A 22,741-nucleotide genomic window follows, 5' to 3' on the forward strand; every position below is an offset into this window, starting at 1 on the left:
TCTTTTCCCATTGCAACTTCTTGTGTGACTAGAGGCCAATCCTTGATACACAGCTGCGATCGCAGGTTGGGCATATATAATCACCAGGCGCCGTTGCAATTTCACCCTTCTTTCTGCTTCTGTTGTGTATGACATCTGCAATCCGTGACCCTTCCTTTATGCCTTTATGATTTTGAAGAGCTTCATGTCGCGTTTGCATGCATCCGTATAACGTAAAAGTGGGCGACCAGCGGCTCTCCTGCCTTCTATTAGATCGCCATTTAGGATGTCCTGTGGAAGTCGACCTACTGGCATTCTACGAACGTGGCCAAGCCAGCCGAGGCGTCTGCTTCTGATAACAGAGCGGATGTCCTGGCACCCTGCTCTTTTTAGCACTTCCTCCATAATATCTAGAAACTGTCAAGCAGAAATTTTTTTTTCACAAGATCAATCCACGTATAAAATAGGGAAACGGTCGAGTCCAATTATAGGGCCTACAAAATTTTATGTAAGGATTGAATATGAATTGAAAAAACAACAACAACAAACAAACAGAGTATGTCCTTTCTCGGGAACCCTTTAAGCCTACCCTAACCCTAACCCTACAAAGCCCATATTTGATTTGAATATATAATTTGAATATTTCATTTCGTTCTCTTTCCTCGCATTCATAATTAGACTACAAGAAAAACATATTATACCCCACTAAACATGTCTATTTGAATATAAAATAGAACATTCAATTACGTTCCAAGGCTGGATCTATGCCAGTGCTGGCTTCCCAGGGCCCCCCACTAAAATCTAGGTCTGTTAGTCAACTCTTCATACATGAAGGAAAACTATAAATAGCCAAACGTTTTGGTGTATCCGGTGTGCACAATAAAGGCGGTGTTAATAATCTATGTTTTTAAAAAGGTATTGGATACTTTGTGTGCGAATTTTTAGCACTATCCTCCATCCCAGCAGCCACCGTTGGCACTACAGCCCATGGAGGGCCCTGGTCATCTCTAGTGCATCTTTCCAATCTGATCTATCTTGCGCTTTACGTCACTGGTGAATTAAATTTTATAAGCTCTTCCGTTTGTAGCACTCAAAAAATTTAACATTGAGGAAGTATTAGACCATGATTAGACCATGATCATAGACATAAATAAATATAGACTGGCCGAAGGAAGTAACTTCATGTAACTTGAAAACATGTAGATTGTCAAGATCTTGATATCAGCTCTTGATGTCTATACGTCTAGGATGATTCTTACTGATGTAATTTAACTGATACAACACACGCATCACAAAATACTATGGATTAAAGACCACAATATTCAATAATGATATAAATCATGATCTCTGGACACAAATTTTCATAAGAAAAATAAATATTTAATTAACAACTATAATTACATATAATACTCATGTGATTCTAGAATTAAAATTTAATAATCACATAGATATTGATACTTGGCTGTAGGTCACGATGAACTCTCCATTTCTCTTGTCTCTCTCTCTCTCTCTCTCTCTCTCTCTCTCTAGTCTCTGCACGGATCCTGGAACCCAACGTCACAGTCCGCTCAATACTAGAGTGATATCCCCTTGCGTAGCAGGCAAGGATACACCATATATAGATCTACCGTCTCTGACCGTCAGACTGTCACTAAGACTCAGACAGTCGCCAAGACTGTCACTCTAAATAGACAAATAATCAAAAATATCGCTAACAACTAGCTAAAGCGCCATTCTATTTATTCATAATCAATTAACATCTAATACTAGATATATAACTAATAAAAACATTTCTTCTTACCCTGGTCCTTAAGAATTAAAGTTCCTACATGTTGTCTCTGGCAAACAACTCACACATCTTGGAGCCAAGATCGCGAGCCAACCTCGGCGACTTGCTCCCAATGTCTGTATGTGTCGTTCACCAGAAAACGCCTAGCATACGACACACGCCCCTGCTAAAACTACATGGCGCTGTGTCCCGACTGCCCCAAACTCTACTCTATATAGGCTGAGTATCTAGCCTACGCCTAAACTAACATTACTAATGTCTGTCCCGACCCACATATCAGTCTCTCTACAAGACAAACACCTAACTGACATTGTCCTAACCTTTGTCTGGTCTCTGTCAAGTCTATCGGTGAGCTTTGATAACATCTATTAAACTAATTAATAACCCTTGCACAACACTGTGACATCTTCCCCTTCTCCTTTGACTTTTGTTGCAATATTTGCAACCAAAGTCACACTAATACGACTCACTAAACTGCCTCTACCATCTCACATTTGGAGAACAAATTCTGGAACTATATTGAGACATAAAAATAATGTTATAGAACACATGCAGCATTGCTAACCAAAGTCTTTAGGCAACTGTAGCACACTGGAATAAGATTATAAAATCATAAACAAAGTGGTTGTAATTAAGAAGAAAAAAAAATCAAAACAAACATGTGAACATCGTCATCTCATATATCTGCACTGCAACTGTCACAAACTTCAACTTTAAACATCAAATAATATAGTCATGAATCTCTGCAAGTAGATTTACAAAAAAAATATACATCAAAGTGAACATGCAATTCTGCCAATCAAATCTTGAGTGCAAGTAAAACACGAATTAATATAAAACTAAAAGTAAGAAAAATGATATCATCTAATCATGGACAAAGTTTTTCGGATTGCAAGCTCCACTTGCATCTTATTTTCGACCTAAATATAGAACAGTATAATTCAATATATAAGTAACTAAAACATAATGATAATAAAATGAAAATACAAAATTCATTAGCATCCCTATAATAGAATAGAAATTGTAAAATGGCTGTACTCATTGCCAGTGTCCATCACACATGTCGTAGAAAAAAAAACAACGCTTTGTCATTTACTTCAGTGTCTGTTATGCACCCTCCCCCATTAGAAGGACTCACTTGACTCTTCAACAAACAACTCATGTTCCACCTTGGATACAAATGTCCTAAAACGTCAATTTTCTGAACTACCTAGATAGCGTGTACATTAATCGCCATAACTCAGCTAAAGCTCAAATATTTGCCAACAAAAAAAAATCTATGTAAAAAAAAAATCAATACCAATTCAAGCTCGTCAGGCCTAAACTTTAACATCTTAGTAATATCAAACGTTGAACAAACTAATCAAATGACCTTGATAAACTGATGATCTGTCAACACAGCAACATCTCACTGAAATAAAAAAATCCACGACATACCTAATGTCGGATATTCTATATAGAGCTATAGCCAACTATCATCAACACGTTCAAGCAAAAAAAATAGACGGCATACAAAAAACTGAAACCAGGCCCAACAAAACTCGAGACCCACTGTAAAAAAAAACAACTCTTGCCACAACAACAAAAAATCATTACGTCACCCTGTGACTTAACTACCATGAATCCGTACAACAAGGACACACCAGGTAAAAAAAATCAACGCTCGACCTCAACTAAGAGGGAGAAGAAAAACAAATGTCCCTGCCCTCTGGCATGGCACTGGAAACGAAATTCCAAAACTTCCATTAACAACTACAAGGTTTGATAGGCATTACTAAAATACATGGGTGGGGTAGACACTACATGACCCAACGCCATTGTCTGTCTCTCAAACCCCCTATCCCGCCTATCAAAACACCAAAATGGCAACAAAAAAAACAACTGGCCAACAGTACTGCTCACCTGGCTAACCATCTACAAAACTTAACAAGCTAAAAAGCAAGAAAAAAAAATAACTGAGGACAACGACACTATACGTTTACCCAACGCGAACATACAGGTCCAACCCCCTTCTACCTTCTCCAAACAATATCTCGCCCCTGTCTGCCTGCAAAAAACACAGTATAAGCACAGTATAAATGTAACACTGCCCAGTGCAGTAATTATGCTTTAAAAATAATGTCCACCTCTTTCTATCCCACCTCTATGAAATCCCTAAGCTCCCTATCAAAAATAAAAACAAGAAAACTTACACCTATCTCACTACATCATACAGCTTACCTAAACATTGAAAAAACACGCGCTGAAGATAACTACGTTACCCTCAAACCGTGGATACACGAAGGCCCCAAGACAATGGGCGCAGGAATCAGGAGTGACAGTCTAAAAATAGATCATGTGTGACGTCCACTGCCAAACAGCCAATTCACCTGTACCACAACAAATGCTAGGCAGAAAACAAAATGTAGAAAAAAAAAAATCTTGAAAAATACAATCATGGTATTACAAGTGTAAACAGAAACTCTACTTAATGCTAATTCTAAGCAGTGAATATTCGTCCAAACCTTTACAAGCAAAATACAATTTTCTCAATACTATGATGGATAAAAAAATAAATGTCAATACTATATCAAGTATAACTAAAGTATTTTCACTTAAAGAAAAATAACAGGTCCCAGTTATTCATTAGCCCCCAGACATCATTAAAGTGTCGTAGAAAATTAAAATAAAACTTTAGACGAGGCCCCAATTGTCAAGATCTTGATATCAGCTCTTGATGTCTATACGTCTAGGATGATTCTTACTGATGTAATTTAACTGATACAACACACGCATCACAAAATACTATGGATTAAAGACCACAATATTCAATAATGATATAAATCATGATCTCTGGACACAAATTTTCATAAGAAAAATAAATATTTAATTAACAACTATAATTACATATAATACTCATGTGATTCTAGAATTAAAATTTAATAATCACATAGATATTGATACTTGGCTGTAGGTCACGATGAACTCTCCATTTCTCTTGTCTCTCTCTCTCTCTCTCTCTCTCTCTCTCTCTAGTCTCTGCACGGATCCTGGAACCCAACGTCACAGTCCGCTCAATACTAGAGTGATATCCCCTTGCGTAGCAGGCAAGGATACACCATATATAGATCTACCGTCTCTGACCGTCAGACTGTCACTAAGACTCAGACAGTCGCCAAGACTGTCACTCTAAATAGACAAATAATCAAAAATATCGCTAACAACTAGCTAAAGCGCCATTCTATTTATTCATAATCAATTAACATCTAATACTAGATATATAACTAATAAAAACATTTCTTCTTACCCTGGTCCTTAAGAATTAAAGTTCCTACATGTTGTCTCTGGCAAACAACTCACACATCTTGGAGCCAAGATCGCGAGCCAACCTCGGCGACTTGCTCCCAATGTCTGTATGTGTCGTTCACCAGAAAACGCCTAGCATACGACACACGCCCCTGCTAAAACTACATGGCGCTGTGTCCCGACTGCCCCAAACTCTACTCTATATAGGCTGAGTATCTAGCCTACGCCTAAACTAACATTACTAATGTCTGTCCCGACCCACATATCAGTCTCTCTACAAGACAAACACCTAACTGACATTGTCCTAACCTTTGTCTGGTCTCTGTCAAGTCTATCGGTGAGCTTTGATAACATCTATTAAACTAATTAATAACCCTTGCACAACACTGTGACATAGATCTATTGTATTCGGATTTCCGAATTATGAAAAATTGCACAATCTTCATTCTTAGAGATTAAACAAAACACTAGTGAACATATTGTAATACTTATATAGGTTATGACTGAAATAGATATGAATCCTTAACTTTTATACTGCTCATAAATGCTGTATAATAAAGTACACAAAATTGCAAGTCACAAATGTTCGTTTCATAAAACTCTTTAATCGACCAGTCTATATTTATTTATGTCTATGACCATGATTAGACGTTCACTCCATGACTTATTATACATCTTATTTAAAACCGAATGGGCAACTAGCTGGCGGTAATAAAGAAGATTAGATACAAATGTAACAATGTATTTTGTCTTTCTAAACATTTTAACATGTATATAACATTACAATTAAAATATTGTCCTGTAAAATGTTATTCAGACTTGAAAGCAAGTGTCATTGGCTTTTGTAGTTTAAGAAAAGAAAAGGTCTAGTCCTACGTAAGAAAAAGACGCATTTAAAGACGCATCAGAAGAGACAGGGTTACTGCTGCAGCGATTGGACCTGCTTACTAATGGTAAAAAAAAAAAAAACAAGCTAAAAATCTATGGCCATAGGTCTTTGAGGCTCGCAAAGACCTTCCTTCAGGGAACAGTACCAGGAAAAAGAAGAAGAGGCAGACAAGAGGAGACGGTGGAAAGACAACATAAAAGAATTTTCATATAAGATAAGAATGATTATATCTAAGGCAAATTTTCAAGATTTAAAAAAAAAAGGTTACAAAAACAGTTTGTGTGGAAACACAAACTCAAAATCGGACCCCGAAGTGGTCCACCCAGGCAGGTAAAAAGGCAGGTTTCAATATTTTCAGAAAGCATTTCAGAATGAAATTCTATCAAAGGCAAATGACAGAGAAGAACGAAGAAAGACGATCGACAAATCTTGTGTGGTGCCCCAACGGTCTAACATACTAAGGGATAGCCCGGATAGGTAAAGAGAGGGGGGGGGGAGGAGCGGCATTGGTTAAATTTGTTTCGGCCGGTTAACAGCGCTGTGACCCTTCCACCGTCAATACTGTCAGTAGACTGGATGTAAGAAAAGATGTCACCAAATAGCTTGCCCCTGAGGGCGAACATAAAACGAAATTATTACTCATCATCTCTCTTGTCGAGGATCTATTTGAATCAAAGGTCACAATTAGGTCACTGTGTCGTGTTGACCTCTTTCGAGTTCTTCCTGTCAAAGCCTTCACTGTCGAGCCTCTACGCGGCTATGTAATATGCTTGTCATGTTATAGAGATATCTAGATCGACACTGACTGTTGCACTAAAGCGGAGGTTCTCAACCTGTGGGTCGCGACCCCCCCCCCTTGGGGGTCGATTGAGGATTTGTCAGGGGTCGCCTAAGACCATCGAAATTATGGATTGTTATTGTTTACTCTTCTGTATGTGCGTTTGTGTTGGGGGGGGGGGGGGTCGCGGCAGAGTGGGGGATTGTAAAAAAGGGGTCGTCGAACTTAAAAAGGTTGAGAACCGCTGCACTAAAGGGAGAGAGGTTTTGCTAGCTATAGGGTAGGGGCGGTATGGTAGGAGTGTAAACCAAAGGGAAGAGAAGTAGGCCAACAATTGACAGTAAGATAGGCAGACGGCTCCAACACTTAACCCTTAAAATGCTGAGCAGTTTTACCATTAGTGCATACGAAATGGAATTACAATTATGATGTTTAGAGGCTAAATTATCATTCGCGTTTTAAAGGTTAATGAAGAACATCTAAGGAACCCCGATAAACTTAGGAACATTTTTTTGTTAAATAATAACTATGCACTGCTGTTAATAAGCAAACACACACGCACACAAACAAAATGTGCATGACACATACATATTGTTTAAGAAAAAAAAAAGTACCGCTACCCCCTTACAGACGTTGCGATCTGCAGATTGCAGATGATATAGTTCTGTGTCCGACACTTAACGAGGGTGTCATGTGGCCAGCACGACGACCAACCGCCTTTACTTTACACAACTAATATCAATATTCAATAGTTAGGTGGGCGTCCTGAAAATGCAGACATTCCAAATCCCAGTCTTCTCCGAGATACGAAAGCAAGACCCTTCGGTTTAAAAGCAAAGTGCTTTACCATTCAACTACTACGTTTACTCAAAGAGTGAAAAAAAAAAAAAAAAAGAACAGATTACGTTCGACAGGTCACCTCGAAAGAATGTCCGAGCAAAAATAGTATACCGGCAAAAAAAAAACAAACAAACCCAAAAGGCAGGCGCCCGAAAGCAGGGGCGGACTGGCTTTATGGGCATTCGGGCAAATGTCCGGTGGGCCGGTACCCAAATGGTCCGGTAGGACCACATTAATCATCTTCTTTTTTGAGATCAAGTCTGTATTTATAAGATAATGGCCGCATGGATGTCACTTAGGCACGTATTAAATTGTTAAAAGGTTTTATAGTATTGTCTTACAAAAGGGTCCCTCTGAGCGACATATTTATATTCACTGTACGCGTCTGTACAGCTATCGAAACATGTAACATAATGATTTTGAGGACAGTTAGACCTAGAACTGGATGTCCATCATATAATATACAATTTATGGGCCGGATGAAAAAGAAATGCCCGGGCCGATTTTGACACCCAGTCCGCCCCTGCCCGAAAGGCTGACCACGAACCACAATGGGTTGATGATGTAGAGGCAGAGATGTATGGAAGTAGACCAGGACTTTCAATTGGCAATAGTGCCACTGGGATGTATGGATGGAAAAAAAAGAGAATGCTTTTATCCTTTATTTTCTTCCATTGAATTTAGATTATTAGTCCGGCCTCATGCAAGGTCATTTTATTTCCTCCTCTAATTCCTTTTCATTTATTTTCTTTTGTCTCTTAACTTTGTTTGTAATGTATGTGTGTGGTATGGAGTTCAAACCCCGCCAGTCCGTGCAGTCCTGCCACTAGTCCGAGCCTAATTGTTAAAGATCTTCCTAAGTCCTGCCACAAGTCCGAGCCTAATTGTTAAAGATCTAGCTAAGGCCGGCCACTAGTCCGAGCTGAATTTTCCCTTTAAAATACTGGTATGATCAGGAGATAAAATCATTGAAACTACATGAAATCATCGGGTAGTTGAAGTTTAGCCCACCTAAGTCATTGTAACGTATGAATGTAAACTTTTTAGGATACACACAAGAGTCGTTGAATTGTTGCAAGGTATTATATTCCTATAGCATTTTTAGCAGCCCCCGAAAAAACGCTATTAATTTTGCGTGGAATGTCTGTCCGTCCGTCCCGTTTAGATCTCGTAAACTAGAAAAGATAGTGAAAATCCGACATCATAATATTTTAGACCATTCAAAGTTCTGATGCAACGACTACTTTTTTTTTTCTGTTCTGAAAGCGAAAAATCTAATTGTTAAAATCAATTATGCAATTAGTTGTTTTTATTTTCATAAAAATATACCATTTTTACAACTATTCACTATTAATAGTAACAAACAAGGGAGGCTTTTTAGTAAGGGAGATTACTATTTACCATTTTTTAAACACATTTATGCAAATGGTTTAGTTTTTTTGTCAATTTTTTTTTTTACAACTGTATCGTCAAGCTATGTAAGTTCGATCATGCTAACTACTACATTTACAAAAAAAAAAAAAAAAAGTTTACTATTTACTATGCATATAAGAGGAACATAATTCAAAACAACAATTAATAAATAGTTTTTCACATTATTGCGTGAACTGCATAATTCAAAATGCATTACCACGGAACACTAAATTAAAGGATTTTTATTCTCCAGGCTTTGAATAAGAGATAGACCCACTACATAACAATTAGATCATTTAGATACTCATAAGACATTTGTGAGGCCAGGTTCACATCTAACCTCACATTCACCTATCCCTTGGTCTGCTGGACCGTTGGGGCACCACACAGGATCTGTCGACCTTCTTTCTCCATTCTTCTCTGTCATTTGCCTTTGATAGAATTTCATTGATATGCTTTCTGAAAATATTGAAACCTGGCTTTTTACCTGCCTGGGTGGACCACTTCGGGAGCCGATTTTGAAGTTTGCGTTTCCACACAAACTGTCTTTGTAACCTTGTTTTTTTTTCAATCTTGAAAATTTGAGAATTTAAGATGTGCAAGGAAGCTTCAGACATTGATTTATGTGTTAAATTCCAAAGATTTCCAGTTCAAATTTTGGTGAAGAAAGAATTGAATACATTCTAAATGTTGGTTGAAAAAGATTCATTAAAGATGGTCAAATCAACATTCTGGCAATTAGCTGACCAAAAAAAATATTAAAGTTCCCCTTTCAGACCTTTTGGTCTATAGGGCAGATGATGTAAAAGTCATCTGATTCTGTGGCCTACGGTTAACGAGGGGGTCATGTGGCCAGCACAACGACCAAACCTCCTTTGCTTTTCCCCAACTAATGTCAGGTACCCATTAGAGCTGGGTGGACTCAGAGGCGCCCAAAGATTCTGAAATTAAAAATCCCAGTCTTCAACGGGATTCAAACCTTGGACTTCTGGTTCAGAAGCCCAGTGATTTACCACTCAGCCACTGCACCTCCTGAGCAATGAAATGGGGGAAATCCAATTCTCATGGAAAAAAAAAAAAAGGGGGGGGGGTCTTTTTTTTTTTTTTTAAATAAAAATAAAAAAGTATAAATGTAAAAAAATGTAGAAATAAGAAGAAGACACTTTATCTAGTTGGAAAGCAATACATGCTGTCCCAGTATTTTATTTCTCCTCCAGTTTGTATGTAGTTGATACACAGTGAGTCTTGCAGCCTCTTGAACTAATATAAATTAAAAAAAAGAATCTATTCAAACATACATTGTGTAGGGGATGGGTAGAGAAAGGGGAGGGTGTATATATATATATACATACTCATACATGTACAGTTTTGTGTCTAGATCTATGTACACTACTGATCCAAGTGGAATAGGTTCTACCAATGTATAATTACAGAAAGTTAGAACACACTGCTTCTTCATGCAACACACCTGACCTCTGACCCTCATGCTGTCACTACATAGCCTCTACATTATCTACAACTCTTTCAAACATGCTTCACATCAAAACCCTAACAACAGAAACGGCAATACAAATAAATAAATAGTGAAACATTTCAGCAACAATACCACATTGTTAACATCATTAGATATGCAATGTTTTACATGTTTCGGATATTCCTTCATATTTGAATATAATTTCATCCTACCCCAAACCTCCCGCGGGACAATGGGGGATGGTAGCGGGCATGGTGTGGACCCGGGACCATCCAAATGGCAGCCCAGTGTGCATACCACATGACCAGGCAGCCATTCATACCAGAAGGGGAAGTTTAAAATATCTCTGCACATCTTTCTCTTCATTCAACAAAATTTTAATTCTATTAACTCGTAACACTTTCATAATTAAAATGTTCAATGCAACGAAGGGATGGTCCTGACCCTTGACAGGGCTGGCCTTAGGTGAAATGAATTTAGTGGCCCCAAATAAAATAGAAAAATAAAATTCAAACAACCAATGAAATAATTTATTTACATCCCAGTGTATTCAATGACATTGGGGACAAATTTCACTATTTCTTCTCTAAAAAAATTGTCCTGCGTGAGGCCCCCCCATCAATCAGAGGCCTAGTTTGCCTATGCCTGAGGCCAGCCCTGCCCTTGGACCAAGACATTAAAGAAAAAGGGTTGGGTCATGTCTCCACATAATAAGGGATGTCCATTTCCTAGGTAAGTTTTGTTGGTCTCCTTACACAGATAGGCTGGGGCAGACATTATTGCATAATTTGCCTGTTGAAGTGACTCAACCAAGAATACAAAAATTTAACTGAAGTAATAATTCTCATTGACTAAATGATTGTTGAACTATAATTATGAACTCAAAGCTTCGGATGAATGCATAGGATGAGTTCTAAACAACATGAAATGGTCCTCTGAAAAACAAAAATCTTTTCATTACGACAATTAATGTAATTAACGAAACCTCTTGACTGTATTACAATGAAGAAAAAAAAAGGCTAAAAATTGCTAACAAAGTCAAACGTTTACCACAGATTATTCTACCAAATCAAATATTTATTATACAAGCCTAGTATTAAAGTACTCGATTCCAAATAATACAAAAAAAAATTCATTTGTTTACAGTTTTTGGAAAGACCAAGGTTCAAATTGAAAAATTACAAAGTCAAGTCTAGATTTTGTAATGTGGCATAGATCTTCTTATAGTTACTTTTTATAAACCAATACATCATACAATGTCAAATGTTTTAAACTGCATCAGAAATAAAACACCTCAGAATACAGAAAAATAAATTAAATAAAACAACAAAAAAATGATTTTTTAAAAACTAAAATACACAAAAGCTGAGAACACATGAAAGTTAAATTATTATGCCTGAAAGGTTTCAAACATTAAAATCAGTTGTAAAATCTCTCTTTGCGATATACCTCTACACAGTCACGACAATCTTTTGTTTACAGAACAGTCAAACGAAACAGTGACCCGAATGACACATTAACTAACATTCTATCATACAAACAATTTTCGAAAACATGTTAGATGCTACATGAGGTATGGCTTTGGCACATTCACACCTTGGTCCAAGACGAAACTATCGAAACACCAAGGCGCCCAAATATTGGGCGGCAGATTTTTACATTCTTTATTGTGTACATGCAATATCTTACAAATAAAGTCTGAGAAATAACACAAGTAAATCTGAGAAGGGAGGGAGGGACAAGGGGGGCTTTGAGTTTTTATTTGATTTTTTGTTTCCTAAAAGAGATTTTTGCTTCACTTTTTTAAACATCATCATAGTACAACAATATATATATATATATATATATATATATATATATATATAAAAATATGACTGTCGAAATAATTAGTACAAGTTTTTTATGTCATTGTATCTAGTGTATCTTAATTATGCTCTTCATATTCAAGAGCAAAGAAAAATTAAAGAAAATATTTTTTTCCCACTGACAAAATAAAAATCTACTTTCTAAGAGATTATATTGGTGCACTTAAAAAACAGACCAAGTGCTCAAATTGATCAGGGCGCACACAAAATCTACACCAATGGACAAATCAAGACATCAATAAACTTAGTGCTGAACATTCACTTGTAGAACTCAAAAAGACTTTAAAAAAAAAAAAAGAAGAGAAGTTGTAATCTCCGCCCAATGAGACAATGTTTGGTTGCCTTAACATTGACAGGTATTGCCATACTGATAGGTGAAGATTGGGATGAAAGTAACAATAACAATACAACAAACTAAAGGGAATCTATTTAAAAAAAAAAAAAGGGATTGCGTTGGTATATGAAGCTAATATAATTGAAAAAATTACAACAAAGCCAACTAAGAAGTAGAATAAGGTCCTCTGCCATAAAAGTTGATTTCAGTAATGATGACATGTTAGAATTTATTTTTTTTTAAATTAAAAATAAAAGCTTGTAGGTAATTGGACTGTATGGAATTGTGACAGGAAATTAAACAAAGTACACAACACAATTTGAATTTTTCTAAACCTGTCTGTATACCTGTAATTTTTTTTTCAAATCACAGTTCTAGGAAATTGAGACAGAAATGCATAGCAATGAGGAGGTATTGACATTAACAAGTAGGTTAAAAAACATTATCTGTAGCAAAAAAAAAAAAAGTGGCTCAGCTAACAGAACACAGTGAGAACAGCGGTCAAAACATCAACAGAAGTAACAGTGAAAGCCTCAACATCAGCTGTAGGAAACATTCAAGATCTTTAGAACATGGTAATAGATCAGCTCTGAAAGGGTGGGGTGGGGGTGGGGGGGTGGGCACAGAAAAGATAAAAAGCAACATTGATCAATAACTATCACAGATAAGAGCCTCTAATTACATAAGGCATTCTACATGGTAACCATATATACACACATCTTGTGGTTAAACCATCTCCAACTTTCATAATGTCAATGAATAGAGTCCAACCTCAGAATATAAGTCACATTTATATCGAGGAAACATGGGGCTAAGTAACAGAGAAGCATTTGACAGCTTATTTAAAGGTCTAGTGTTCATATCCCAGCGGAGGCTTGAAATTCCTATTTTGAGGATTTCCCTGAGCCCTCCAAGCTCTAATGGAGGAAGCTGATAAATGGAAATTGATGACTAAGCAAGGTCATTGCCAACGGATGAACTTAACATGACCTGCCCCATTGCCCCCTAGGTCTTGGAGGTAACATTATGAATGTACAATTCAACTTTGTTTCACAAATATTTGTACCTTGAAATGCAAAATCAGATTAAATATAAAAAGTTGTTATTGTTTGAACACAGATTCTCACAAAATAGGATTCTACACATTCCACAGATCCCACACATTCAACTCATATTGCATAATAAGACTAGAAATTATCTTAATTTTGTACCAACAAATTTTGACAATAACACTAACACTGGAGGTTTACAGAGCATTTTCAGAACAAAAAAAGTTCAATGCTATTATTGAAAAAATCTCTGAAAATGTACACTACATCCTAACATGACATGAACAAATTAATACATTATTCATTTTTTTTCCTTCTGCTGAATGATTATGGACTTGTATAAAATGTTGGTAGTAATCTCCCTTATTACAAACATGAAATAATGTAATGCTTATGACTTCATTAAAAATATTTTCATCCAATTAATCAAAGGAATAATGGAATAATAAGATTATGGAGCATTGAGTTCTAAATGCCATGCATACACAATGCTATCCAATCAGAATGTTCATTTCTAGACTCGACAAGTTTCCAAACTGTAATGGGAGTGAGAAAAATCAAACTTCCTGACTACAAGGATGTATGGGTTAGTGGAAGCATAATTGAGTAGGATGACATGTTCTCTGCAGGTTGCTTTGGATTTCATGTTAACCAGTGGGCCAATCAGTGACACGTTCTGCACAGTGTGATAAGAATCGTGTAAACCGTTGGGCTACTCTACACATTAGAAGTTTTAGTCACATGTACAAAATTTGCATAAGTCAAAGTGCTATAAAAAGTAAAATCAAAGCACACATGCTTAGCAATCAGCAGATGGTCAGATGACTAGACACAGGACGTTTTTAAGTGGTCAGTTATTGGAGCTCGCTGAGGTAAAGTTGTCTATAGGGCAATTAGCCAATGGAACAAATATTTTCTTTCAAATTCCCTTTTCTTGAGTGTGCAAATCACAAAACATCATCCCTAAGCAATCGTTAATCAATTTGTTTTCTAAAAAAGAAAAGGAAGAGTTGCAGTAATCTTTATTACTTTCAAGGTGCATTGAATCTTTCAATCCTGTGTCACCACTAAATTTAATTTTAAGGCCTGCAAGAGCAGGGCTTGAGTTTATTACTTTCCTGTGCATTGATTCCCTCCCCCCAGGCTCCAAATCAATTGCTTAGTTCTTGTCAAGTTTTATTCACAACCTTTATAAATAAGCACAGTCTCAATCTTCTGGAAGGCGTTGGTTGAACAAAGAGGAACTGGATAGACTGATTTTTTTTCCCTCCTTTCTAGATATCTAGCTCTAAATGTAGAACACACATCAAATGAAAAATGGCAGAGCAAAAAGAATTCTGCAATTGTTTTTCAGATCTCAGGCCATCTGACCAGCATCAATTAATAGGGAGAGATTTATGAACATTATGTTGGTCAAGGAAGTGGGACATTATAATGTCTGTCATCTTCTGCAATCAATGACACCACTGGCCACTCTGCTGGAGCATCATCAGGAAATAGGCAGTCAAAATCTTCCTGTCCAGACTGCGACAGCCTGAGGACTCTAATCTGAATGCCTAGTGCCTGGCCTAGAAGACACAATTCCACCTGGAAATAGATAATTGGTTATCATTAGATTCATTTTTTATCTATAAACATTATACTGAAATAAAAATGTACATTTTAATCATTTAAGACCTAAGTTTAAAACCTCAACTTTCAGTTTTGGAAACCTCAACTTCCTAGATTTAATGTTTGAATAAAAAAACTTTTTTTTTTAGTTCTATTGATTACCCCTACATTTAAACTTGAATAACTCTGAATGACTCACTTGTTCTAAACCACCTGTATCACCCACACAGTTCAAGTGATTCTTCAGGAAGTCAGACAGTGTCATCGAGCTGTCTCTGGCAAACAGCAGATGTGCAAAGATGGGGACATCCTCCTCATCATCAATCCTTCGACGCAGCTTGAAAAGCTCTATCAGCATCATGGCCTTCAGGCCTTCCATAAGCTCCAGGTCGAGTGTCTCGTTGGTGTTGAGAACGCTGATTGTCCTTGCGACACGCTCCTCATGAGAAGTCAAGGTGCACACCTCTTCAATCTGACATGGATAAAACACACTTATTTAACATAAGCCAGCGTGCTCAGCACTGAAATCTTGAGAGTATAACAAACGAATATTACAAACTAATAACAATTTCTACGAGATGATTTATAGTGGCATTGTGACTATATCAAAAATAAAAATGAAATATAAATTCCAAGTTAATAGGTCCACTTTGACAGCAAAGGACTGTAAAATAGTTGTTTTCCATCAATGCATTGTGTCTGTCAAAATGACAGTTTTAGCCTTTATTTTTACTTTACAAATGCAAAAAATACTTTTACGTGCTTTGCTGATATCCTAAAAGTAAACCTGCACTTCTTGACATGATTATGCCAAATTTAAGGACTGTACAGAATGTAATTACATATCATTCAAACAAAACTACTCCTCCATTTTTTTAAACTTATAATTGCCTCAATATTAGATAAACAATCCATTCAATTTTAATTTATTTGAAGATGTAACCATCTCATTTACAAAATAAATGAAGCGAAGAATATTTTTCAAAATTACTAAAAGGGATAGTTGAAAATAAAGATGATTCTTAATAGTTTGATGGTTATAGACCAGGGGAGTGTCGGATTACCAAAGGTTAGCTGTACTTCAAAGAATTTAACAGTATAAGCAAGACAATTTCATTTATGATGTAATAAGAAGTTTTATAAGACTATCAAGAGGTGTAAAATAAACAAGCGATGAAAGAGAAACATTGACTGATCTACAAAAATACAAATACATACAAGTTCAGCATTCACATACTGCACTAAAGTACAACTTAAACCTACATTCTAAAAATATACGTACTACAACATACATTAATTACAAGAATCTATGTTAGCCTTGAGTCAAATTACTGAATGTGTTGAATATTGAAGTGTTAGACTATCAATGGTCAACTGTAACATGATAATTTAAAGCCTTCTAATAAAGCTAGAATTCAAGCCAAGAGTGATGGTCAGTATTATGCCCACTTAAATTGCTGGATTTAAAAAACAAATTGCCTGCCTGATGGACAAGAAGTGGGGGGTCAATTGAACTATCACTTTTATATTACACACAATCAATCAATAAAATCAATCAACTTCTGAAGACTCCCTGGACTACTTACTGTTGCACAGAGTGACAGAGCACTTTTACAATCAATAAACTCAACTTTCTAAAGACTTATTGGACTACTTACTGTTGCATAGAGTGACAGAGCACATTTACAAAGTGATCCAAGCTTGTCCTCACAATGGTCGGGCAGTCTGTTAGCAAAGGTCCAGTTGGACAGAGCCACAGTTGGGTCACCGTGCATCTTGTGCAAGGAGTCCATGATACCGATGATACCCGACCAGTGCTGCGTGACTCTTTGACCATTGGCTAAAACTTGGAAAAGCACACTGCGAAGTGCACAGTAATTATCTCCTCGTATGACGCACATTCGATGACAGGACAGGAGCCGAGGTATTTTGCTGTAACCCTGGAGAAAAAGGTTGTGTAAATATTACTATAACTTTATAGGTTGCTTGGATCAATAACAAATGTCTTTTATGAATAGGAATTATGAAGAAAATGAAACAATTTTCTTATTATGTTATACATCTTTTAATTACTATTACACAAATTGAGATGATGATACATGGTATCAAACATTTTTTCAACCTACAGTGAAAATGTATTATGTATATCAATCATTGAATATTTCCTTGGCTTCTGAATATGAGCACAATCAACATCTTACTTTAAGCAATATTTTCAAAATGTTTGCCAGAAATAACCTCCAAATTTTTTTTATGCCAATTATATCAAATAATTATAGCTTAAAATTGCAAACAGTTTTTTTTCCTAACATCTGTCATAATAAAAATTATGTGAGAATACAAAAATTTTTTAAAATCAAGACAAAAAATGTTTTATTCTACAACATAATTACCAAAACTGTAACATAAATATGATGTGCTATAATTTCTTTTTAGAAAAATGCAAATGTAAATACATCTGAAAGACAGTTATTTATCTCGAAGAAATTAATTAAAGTAAGTGGAATAAGAAGAGGTAGACAGAGAAAGCAATAGGAAGACAACATTAATGAATGTACAAGCCAGGTCATGTCATTGAATGAAATTCTATCCAAGGCAAAGGACAGAGAGGCATGAAGAAAGATCTTGTGACAGATCTTATGTGGTAGACCCAGTATATAAGCCTCCACCCGGGAAAATGAGTATTTTTTAAGCTTTTTTATACAATAAAGGAATTAAACTAAAGGAATTAAAAGTACATATTTTTTAAAGTCGTTATTTATTTATTTGTATTAGATCTTAAATTTGTATTTTTTTATTTCCAAATGTTTATTTTTTTTTAAGAATTTCTTTATTCCGAGTTACCCCTCTTTGCTTAGGGAATGGGAAGGATTTTTCAAACCGGAAATAGAAGCTATAGGGTTAACTAGCATCAATGTGTGTCAACAAATAGGAGCTATAGGGTTAACTAGCATCAATGTGAGTCAACACTGTGCAACTTACTTCTTTCACAGTTTTGGCTTTATCTGTGTTGCCTTTCCACTGTTCCTCAGCATAGTCAGCAATCACGACAGGCTCAAAAATGTTCATAATACTAACATCTGTGATCAACAGAAACATAAACATCATAGAAAAAAAAAACAAAAAACAATCATATAGACTGTCGAAAAAAATACAGAAAAAACAACTCAAAATCCCATTCATCTCAAAGAGAAAAAGTGCTATCTGATAACCATAAAAGACTAAACACATACGAAAAAAATACTGTCTTTTCTTTAAGGGATGTCTGTAATTTTAAAAAAATTAGAAAAAATCAGAATAGCCTTTAATACAAAAAAATTGACTTTGACACGTTAATAAACAAAATAGATAACTTTCAAAAAAAAAAAAAACCCAACCAGATGGTGTTCATAGACCTAGGAAAATACCTGAGTACAAAATTTGACTTGTGTGGATGTCAAAAGGACCGTGATAAGGCTATAACATGAAATCTAACAAACAAAATATAAAAATAATAATAACGCTGTCCTTAAAACTGTATCTTCCAATAATGTACTTACAAGTTATTTCACTTATTTGATATCAAACAAAATAATTAATTACCTATAATTAATTGACTAGTTGGATATTTTTGTTTATTGATTCATGTTTATTTTATTCTGAGATTTGTATTTCAGGAAATTTTCCAGGAGAAAATATTCAATTTCAGGAGCGGAAAAACACAAGCTACACATACATTTAGCGATATAATATAAGAATCAACATTTAAAAGATCAATTTTAAACTAGATTTATATTATAAGGCATTGACTTATGTCACATATATATATGTATAAAATTCGAAGTTATTTTTTCCATTAGCATATTCAAAAGTAACTGATTGGTAGAGAAAAAAAAGTACTGGTAAACTGATATAAATTTGTTCTACTGAAAATCCAAAGTTATCTAAACTCTATTCATTTATTTCTAAAGTCAAAGTCAATCTAACTTCTAAGAAATTTAAGTCCTAACCCTAAGCTAAGGACGGTAAAGTAGAATAGTTGATTTAAGTCTCTAGTCGTAATTAGACTCAGATCTAACTAAAATCTAAATTGATTTATTCTAATATCTCAAAATATAAATATTATAAATCCACCCAGCTTTGTAAATTATAGAATTCTAGAATTAGTCCTAGATTATATCCAGATCTATATATTAAATATATCTATATAGGCTACTCGAGTAGATCTACAAATATAGTAATACTATAGATCTAAATAAAATATAAATAAACTATATCTAGATTCTACTAGATTTAACTAGATGATAGATCTATAATAGACTCCTTATTACATAATACACTAATCCAGATCTAAAAGTTACGGTGACTAAGTAACTAAGTCACTAACTTACTAGCTAGATCTATATAGTAAAATATAGTATATAGTGCGGTACTAGTTTACGAGACTAGAAACGCTAAATCAGGTTTCTAAACTATTACCCATCTCATCTTATATAACAGAAATAGATCTACTTTAAATTTAAAGTTTGGGACCAAGACTCTAGATTCTACTACTTAGTAGTAGATCTACTTTATCTACTACTTACTAAGTAGTAGTACTAAATAACTTAGCTACTAATTAATCATTAATGTAGATAAATCTAGATCTAGTATTACATCTAGTCATCTAGATTTATAGTTTATAGGCAATAGCCATAGGGCGAATAGAAGGCCAATATAATATACTCTCTAGATCTAGATTCTAGTGGAATAATGGGCATGCCGAATAGTGTCATCTTCATGATCTTGTCTAGTCTCTAGCTAGAATCTAGATCTATATTGCTATGTGACAAAATTGTGCATATTTTTCTAAATCTAGTTTCTAGACTAGCCTAGCCCTAGGACGGACGACTTGACTAGGTCACAGTACCGCGTCACAGACAAAGGCCACCTGTGACAAGGGCCACGTGAGTAGTAGTACGCCTAGTACGGTACTACGATTCAGAGAATCAGTAGTTAATTACTGTATTTAATTATTTAATTATTTGTCACTTTACACTACAGTTGAAGTTTACTTTACTCTTTACTTTTAGTGACTAAGTCACTAACTTTGACTTTAGTCACTTTTACTTTAGACAGTCAGTAACCACTAACTTCACTAACTAAACTAACCACCAGTACTCGCAGTAGTAGGTCTAGCTACCGAAGTGTCTAGTCTTAATTTTAATATTAAGTTTGTCTAGATTTATATCTATATAAAATAGATCTAGAATTTACCAAGATCTTCCCATTCTAGATCTAATTCTAGAGTCAAGATCTAGACTCTAGATGACCCTAGATTCTATCAGAATCACTTTGAAAAATAATACTTAGATCTAGATCTATATATGCCAGTGACTAGTAAAGAGAACTTCCAGTTTAGGTTTGAATTCGCCATATTATTACATTTTTATTAAATGAAAGCCGACAATGCCGTTACGTGTACACATTTTTTGTACCAGACAGAGTGATTTGATATATATACGCTGCAAAAAAAAAATCTTTAGTAGTTTTGGTAAAGAGATACTACTACCGTAAAACTGACTTCACCATTTACTAATAGTAAAGACTAAGTGTCTCACCTTCAGTAAAACCTCCCATGGCTACATCAATATTCATTTCTTTACTAACACAGCTGTCAGATCTTTGTCTGTTGTGACTGTATTCCGCCAGGTCCCAGGCGTACTCCACGCTACTCGCTCTCGAGCTGCGGCCCTCAGAGTCTGAGCACACAGAGCTTGGGACATGCTCCCATCTGGTCCGCATCTTAGAGTCTATTGGCTTGGGCCTGCTCTGCACCCGGTGAGGACCATCTGATGCATGCGGCTTGGAAGACGTAGGCTGCTGAACATTCTCAATGAGTTCGTGCAGCTTGGAGGTGATGGATTCGAACTCACCTTGGATGTCATGGAGTTCATATTCCAAGCTTTCCAAGTTTTTCTCTGTCGTTGGTTCTATGACTGTCGTTTTGGCAGCAGCTACGATCTGGGCTGCCTCGGATATTAGCACGGAAGACGGGTCTCCCAAATGTCTATCTAGACTACGGCTTCTTCTTATAAACTTCATCTGAGGAACATCAGGCGTAGGTGACCTAGATTTTTGGTACTCATCTGCAAAGTCTGACCACTGCTGAATGCGATGAATTAAAGACTTTTTGAATTCCTCATCAGGATCATTTGAGTCTGGCAACTCGGGCAGTATGGACATTCTCTCTCTGCTGTCAAGGTCATTGTCCCAGTCTATATCGTTGGAGCTGAAACTCTGAATAGACTCTGAGGCATCCAAAGAAGGATCGTAGTCCCAGTCCTCACTGTTGGGCCCATGCTGAGGTCTAGTGTGATGGAGGGAACGAAATGGTGAGCCGCCCTTGCCGAACCTTTGAAGGTTCTTCCTATGGCAAGGGGAAGACTCTGTTGATACAATTTTCGGGGAGTATGATGTGCTATCAGAATGGGGTGAAAGGACACCCGTGTTCTCTATTGGACTGAGGACTTTGTTGTTTGGAAGACTGTAGCTTGATTTATCTTGAGAGTTCTGACTTAACCTTGAACCAGTTCTACCACTCAGCTCAGCTGCATACTTCTCCACCAAAGGGTCCACATTGGTCCTGACAGTCACATCCCTAGAACTGGAGCCTGCGCTGCTTTGGTAACTCCTGCTGGACACGATGCCACTCCTTTCACTGCTGCAGTCTGACAGTGTGTCCAGGCCAGGCTTCATGCTGTGACCTATGCTGTTCAGCCCAGCATCATAGCCGTGGTGGGCCCTGTACAGCATGTTCAGATTGCGCTCTTTCAAAGAGCTTGGACTATGGTTCTCCTTTAGTGAACTGCTCAGCTTTGAAGCACTTCTATAATCATCAAGGTAGCCAAACTCATCATAACCACTCTCCGCAGTGGAGTAAAAAGAGTCTCTGTTGGTGCTGTTCTCACTGTACATGCTCTGACTCATCTCGGACCCCACCACACCTCCGATGGCCGAATCCTTGTCGGAGGCCGGCGATGGGGACTTTTGGCGATGCGATTTACGAGGGCGCAGCCGAATGCCCTCCTTAAGATCTCCCAGATCTACATCCAAGGTTGGTGGCCTTGATCCCAAGCTCACCCCGTAGCCAGGGGAGTAGTATACTGAAGGAATACTCTTCTTACTGTGTGAATTACCCCCCATGGTATCCACCTCACTATCAGAGGACTCCTGAAGACAAAACAAAAACAGAGATGAATGATGGGAATTATTGTTACATTAATGATACAAACCAAAGAAATCACTACATTGACAACTTTTGTGTATATAAACGTCTATTAATGATACAAACCAAAGAAATCACTACATTGACAACTTTTATGTATATAAACGTCTATTAATGATACAAACCAAAGAAATCACTACATTGACAACTTTTGTGTATATAAACTTCTACTCATGTTGTTATGGTTAC

The 22,741-nt window shown here is 36.3% G+C and overlaps 1 protein-coding gene and 1 long non-coding RNA gene across 8 annotated transcripts in view; both read right to left on the minus strand.

Annotated features, from left to right (window-relative positions):
* Nucleotides 1-1,337: 1,337 nt before the first annotated feature.
* Nucleotides 1,338-5,443, minus strand: LOC129928778 (uncharacterized). The gene is made up of 2 exons (XR_008780236.1): nucleotides 5,055-5,443; nucleotides 1,338-4,936 (listed from the first exon to the last, which is right to left on the minus strand). It is a non-coding gene; the product is annotated as an uncharacterized LOC129928778 (long non-coding RNA).
* A 4,693-nt stretch (nucleotides 5,444-10,136) lies between these two features.
* LOC106076141 (uncharacterized) overlaps nucleotides 10,137-22,741 on the minus strand; it is a 74,947-nt gene continuing 62,342 nt past the window's right edge. For all 7 annotated transcript variants that reach the window (XM_056043546.1, XM_056043547.1, XM_056043550.1 and 4 more), the window contains 5 exons: nucleotides 20,886-22,497; nucleotides 18,289-18,386; nucleotides 16,965-17,246; nucleotides 15,506-15,778; nucleotides 10,137-15,282 (listed from right to left, as the gene is read on the minus strand). In XM_056043546.1, coding sequence (XP_055899521.1) covers nucleotides 15,109-15,282; nucleotides 15,506-15,778; nucleotides 16,965-17,246; nucleotides 18,289-18,386; nucleotides 20,886-22,497 — 2,439 coding nt within the window. In that variant the 3' untranslated portion in view covers nucleotides 10,137-15,108. The remainder of the gene's footprint in view (nucleotides 15,283-15,505; nucleotides 15,779-16,964; nucleotides 17,247-18,288; nucleotides 18,387-20,885; nucleotides 22,498-22,741) is intronic.

Source organism: Biomphalaria glabrata, chromosome 10 (assembly GCF_947242115.1).
Source record: "Biomphalaria glabrata chromosome 10, xgBioGlab47.1, whole genome shotgun sequence".
Classification (NCBI taxonomy): Eukaryota; Metazoa; Mollusca; class Gastropoda; family Planorbidae; genus Biomphalaria; species Biomphalaria glabrata.